Raw genomic sequence first — 4,846 nt, forward strand, 5'->3', positions numbered from 1 at the left:
ATGGGATCAATGTTATACCATCGTGGCTCGCTTAGTTATACCTTGTATTTTTATGGTTCTCCTTTTATGCTCATTAAACGCTCAGCGCGCATATTTCAAGCTACTTTTTATGTTTTGTTGTTTTCAATTTATAAACATTAGTATCTATATATTTTCAATATTTTATTATTCATGGTTGCGTAAATATAGTATGTATATATGTATATGTTTTTCTTTTAATATAATAGCAATAATTATAGTGATCATTGCTGCTGCTGTTAGCATAGTAAACGTTTCTAAGTTTCTATCATGTTATTATGAACTAAAACTACATTTTTCTCATTTTATGTTTTACCTGCGTTTATTAGTATATACGAGTATGTATGTATGTAGTATATGTAAGAATTTGCTTGCAGTTCTACACAAAAATGTTGTTGGTGTTTTGTTTTTGCTACGCTTTTTTCTCCCCAACGTATCTTCAACCGTAACCACCCTTATTAATAACTAACCGTAATGGTACCATTAATTTATGCGTATTGATTAATTTTAAATTAAAGCGTAAACAGTTAATATTAATAATTAGTGTTATACACAGGGACATGAACCGGATGAAAAATTTGATCGGTTCGGTTCAGCGGTTCGAACCGGTTTTGCACTTTTGGATTGGCTCGAGAAGCGTTTTTTGGTCTTTGAACCGGGGTTTTGGTTCTTTTCAACGGTTCGGAAATGAAAAAATAACGCGCAAGTTTAAGTGTAAAGTGTCAAGTGCAACACGTACAAGGTTAAATTTCAAATGTCTGTTAAATGAGAAGGGTTGCCTTTATATTTGATATTGCCACATGGTAAACAAACATGGTATGCATTACAATATTTAACGAAAAGAAAAAAAGCAATTAAATTTATCTATTGAAAATTGGTTGAAACGAACCTTTAAACCTTTATGAAAAGTGGTTCAGTTTTCTGTTCGGATTAAACATTTGTGGAAAATTTCGGTTCGGTTCAGTTAATTAATAGAAAAAAAGCGGTTTTCCGGTTCAAAACCGGTTCACGTCTCTGGTTAGTGAGGCTCTTTATATGTATACTACTTTTACGGTTGATTATAGTATATCTGTATGTTGCGCTGTATATATATATGTAGTTGATAAATAATTGTGGATGTATATGAAGATGTCGTAGTAGTTAGGCATGTATGTAAATGGTGTGTCAATGTGTTTAAAAAATCTTGTTAGTATACAAATTTGTTATGCAAAAGTTATTAGATGATTGTGAACAATAATGAAATACCAATATTTTATCGGGGTAGAGTGTTAAAGAAATCATTACCTTACGTGAAATAACCCTAACCGAGAAGAAATGACCTTTTGAAATAAAATTTCCAATAACTATTTTTCGCAAAAAAAAATATATTGTAAACAATACAATTTTAGTCGCTAATATACATACATGTACCACATTCAATTTCACATATCTTCTCACATCTGTCACTTTTAAAATTTTTTATACATTTTTGTATGTATGCTATATTTCGTTATATTTATATGCTACTGCATATGGTGTATTTGTGTATGCTTGTGCCTTAGTGCATTCATTTTATTAGTAATGCCGCCAGTAATAATATATATGCACATATGTTTTGTATAAACTAATTGAATGATTTTCTTATTTCTTCATGTTCACTAAGTTGTCGTTTTAAAACTTTTGCATAGGCTTTTACTTTTTAGACTTTTCATTGAATATTTGCTTGGTATTGCTGCTTACTTATTTTCAACATACATATGTTTCAGTGTCTGTTTAAGTTTAAATTTGGAATTTTCCCAATTTCTCGTGTTGGTCTTGTTTTCTTACTTTTTTATTTTCTTGTTATTTAACATTTAGTCAATTTTGTTATTTATCCTTCACATTTCATCAAAAATAATACCGAATTTAGTCGCTTAATATTAGTTTTTTTTTGCATATTCTACGCTTAAAGCCATACTTCTACTCATGTAAATAATTTACTCATATATGCCTTTTCCTTCTCGATTAAACTTCAATTAAAATGAAATACACATTTCATTAGATTTTTTTCTTTGCTATTATTTTCTCTTCGGAGCCACTTAATTTTAGTTATTTCTAAAATGCGAATAATACAGCGTACCTCTTTAAGGTTAACTACGTTTAACACATATATGTAATATGTAGATTAAGAATGACTGTCTTACAAGTGTTCCAACCACCTTAGCTGCAAAAAGTAAGGAAAAACTAACAGAGTCGAATAAAAAATAATCGGCCCTATGCTGAATATCGTCATCGTCGACGATCGTCAGCGCATCGGTAATACGGCTGACGATTGCCTTATCATCACTTTTACTGACGATGACGATATTCAGCATAGGGCCGAATAACTTAAGGGCAAAAGCGATTGAATTCCACGAAATGATAACGGACAAATTTTTTGTAGGTGGCAGAAAACAATTTTAAAATATTTTTGAAATACTTCTTAATAAATGTTAATTCCTACATACATACATATATGCATATGTAAAGAAATGGCACGAAATAGATATAATCTGAGCACTTTAAGATTATTGCTAATGAATGTTCAGAAAGCGGTCTATGGCCTTCAGTGTTCAACTTTAGCCTACAATTTTCGATAACAAAATAATTATTAATCCATTACAATAACAAAAATAAAGTTTTAAAGCTTGTAATTTACGATTTTCTAAATTTCTTTTTTTGGCTCTTCAACTTCAGTGCCGATTTTCAAACAAATTTGCCACCTACCAATCGTTTTTACTCTCGATCGCTGTTGGCTTCTTAGCATAACTCTAGAGGATGTATGCGTACATGGAAATACACTGGTTACATAAAATAAAGAGCCACTACTTTAGAAGTAGAGGTTTGAAAAACTCTTTTATTGCACAGTACTACCACTCGAAACTTTGAATACAAAGTATCTAATTGAAAAAAAGAGTAAAGCTGAAAATGTAAAGCTTCAAAATAGAGTTTCCATAGACTTTGGCTATTCGCATATAACTACATACAAGTGAAAGAGTAAAACAGCAAAAAAGTAAAAGTTATGTTCGCACCATGCCAGACTTACGCTAAGCCGCAAACAGCGTGACGAATTTAAAGTGTCATACAATTTTAGAAAGTTTGCATCATTTTCAAACATCGTTTTGTTGATTAAAATTATACTCCAATAACGCCGTTTAAAGTTTTTTTGTTAGTTACATATTGTTGCATTAACTAATTTTCACGTGCAATAGTGCAGCAGTGATAAAATAGTTATTTAAATATATCAACCTAAAAGTACATGCATATATCCAAACGTATTTTTCTCTCTTTATTTTTGAAACTGGTCCAAAGTTTCTGCAGCTTTGACGTCAAATTCAACTTCCCACAATTTCGCAAACTTCTAGTCTCGTCTGCGTCACCAAAGCACCAGTCGCCGTCGGAATCGCTGTAGCAGCTGCAGCCTTGCGCGCATTTATCTCAGCACCGTTCCACCGCCATCGCCGATTTCATCAGCGCTGTTGTTATTGTTGAACGCTGCCGTCAACGCGCCTCACCAATGTGCGAAATCATGCTGCTGTTAGTAAACCACCGGATGTTGCTCGACATTGGCTGGCAGGTGCTGCAATTGCATGGCTGCCCTTGCCAATACGCTTGGATCGGTTTGTATTAGCGCGATAGGTACCGAAGGCGGTTGTTGGGGCTGCGGTTGCGGCGCATGTGCTTGCTGTTGTGCCTGCGCCTGCGCCTGCGATTGTTGGTGGTGTCCTTGCTGTTGTTGTTGCTGATGTTGGCGATGTTGTTCCTGTTGTTGCTGCTGATGTTGTATGGACAATTGTAGCAATTGTTGTTGTTGCAGTTGTTGCTGTTGCTGCTGTTGTTGTTGTTGTTGTTGTTGTTGATGCTGCTGTTGTTGTTGCACTTGTTGTTGATGTTGCTGATGTGCCTGCTGTTGCTGCTGTTGTTGCTGAGGTTTCTGGCTGTTGTGCGATGTTATCGTCGAGGTAACCAACGGTACAAGACTGGGCGCCAACTGTACGGCATTAGCTGCTGCAGCACCCGATGTAATTTGTTGAATAGTGTGCATCGTTGGGGTTTGATGGGGAACTATTGTGGAAGAGAGAATGAAAATGGTCAATGTGCAAATGTGAAGGGAATTACATATGTAACAAGTAATTTTTAAGCAAAAAACAAAACTGAATTCAATTCTCATATAAAAATTTAAGATTATCGTTAATTTCTTCACGATCCAATTACACTGTGGAACAAATACAGGTTAGCAAAAGTTAGGTCGATTCTGAGAGTGAGGGGTGAAAATAGAGGCTAAATTAGAAGACCCGTATCGCGGCGTTTGTTTATGTTAGTTCGAATTTTTTTTTAATCAACCTTCGAACTTTGAAGTCAAATGCCGATTTTCAGCATATTGTTTATATGGTTTTTTTGGCTATAACTCGTCGACTAATTGATATTTTTTCAATCTGTTAAAGCCAAATTATTGCTGGAGACCTGTGCAACAATTAAAATGTAAAAAAAAAATTGATTTAGAAAATTTTTGTAGTGCTTATGAAGCAAAATGTTGGACATTTTTTTTCATGCTTTTTGAACATATTTTCCACAAAACTAAGTCTTTTTTGCTTTCTGTTTGAACGACAACGACTGAGATACCAACCGTCCTGGGCGGGGTTGTTGTAGCCGCTACAACAACAACAACAACAACAACAACAACAACAACAACAACAACAAGAGCAGTGATGTTGATCCACAGCCGCCTGCTAAACGGCGACTGGCCAAATCATTAATTTAGTTTATTTAATTTTTTACTTAAAACTTTTCATAACTAACATTTCAAAATTATATTTTTTCCATATTTTTA

At 34.0% G+C, this 4,846-nt stretch overlaps 1 protein-coding gene across 2 annotated transcripts in view; it reads right to left on the reverse strand.

Moving 5' to 3' along the window:
• Positions 1 to 321: 321 nt before the first annotated feature.
• The window catches only part of LOC118740292 (zinc finger protein 271), a 31,467-nt gene continuing 26,942 nt past the window's right edge, over positions 322 to 4,846 (reverse strand). For both annotated transcript variants that reach the window (XM_036471754.1, XM_036471753.1), the window contains exon 5: positions 322 to 4,080. In XM_036471754.1, the coding sequence (XP_036327647.1) occupies positions 3,554 to 4,080 (527 nt within the window). In that variant the 3' untranslated portion in view covers positions 322 to 3,553. The remainder of the gene's footprint in view (positions 4,081 to 4,846) is intronic.

The sequence above is a fragment of the Rhagoletis pomonella genome, unplaced genomic scaffold, assembly GCF_013731165.1.
Source record: "Rhagoletis pomonella isolate Grant_MI unplaced genomic scaffold, Rhpom_1.0 Rhpom_scaffold_00006, whole genome shotgun sequence".
NCBI lineage: Eukaryota > Metazoa > Arthropoda > Insecta > Diptera > Tephritidae > Rhagoletis > Rhagoletis pomonella.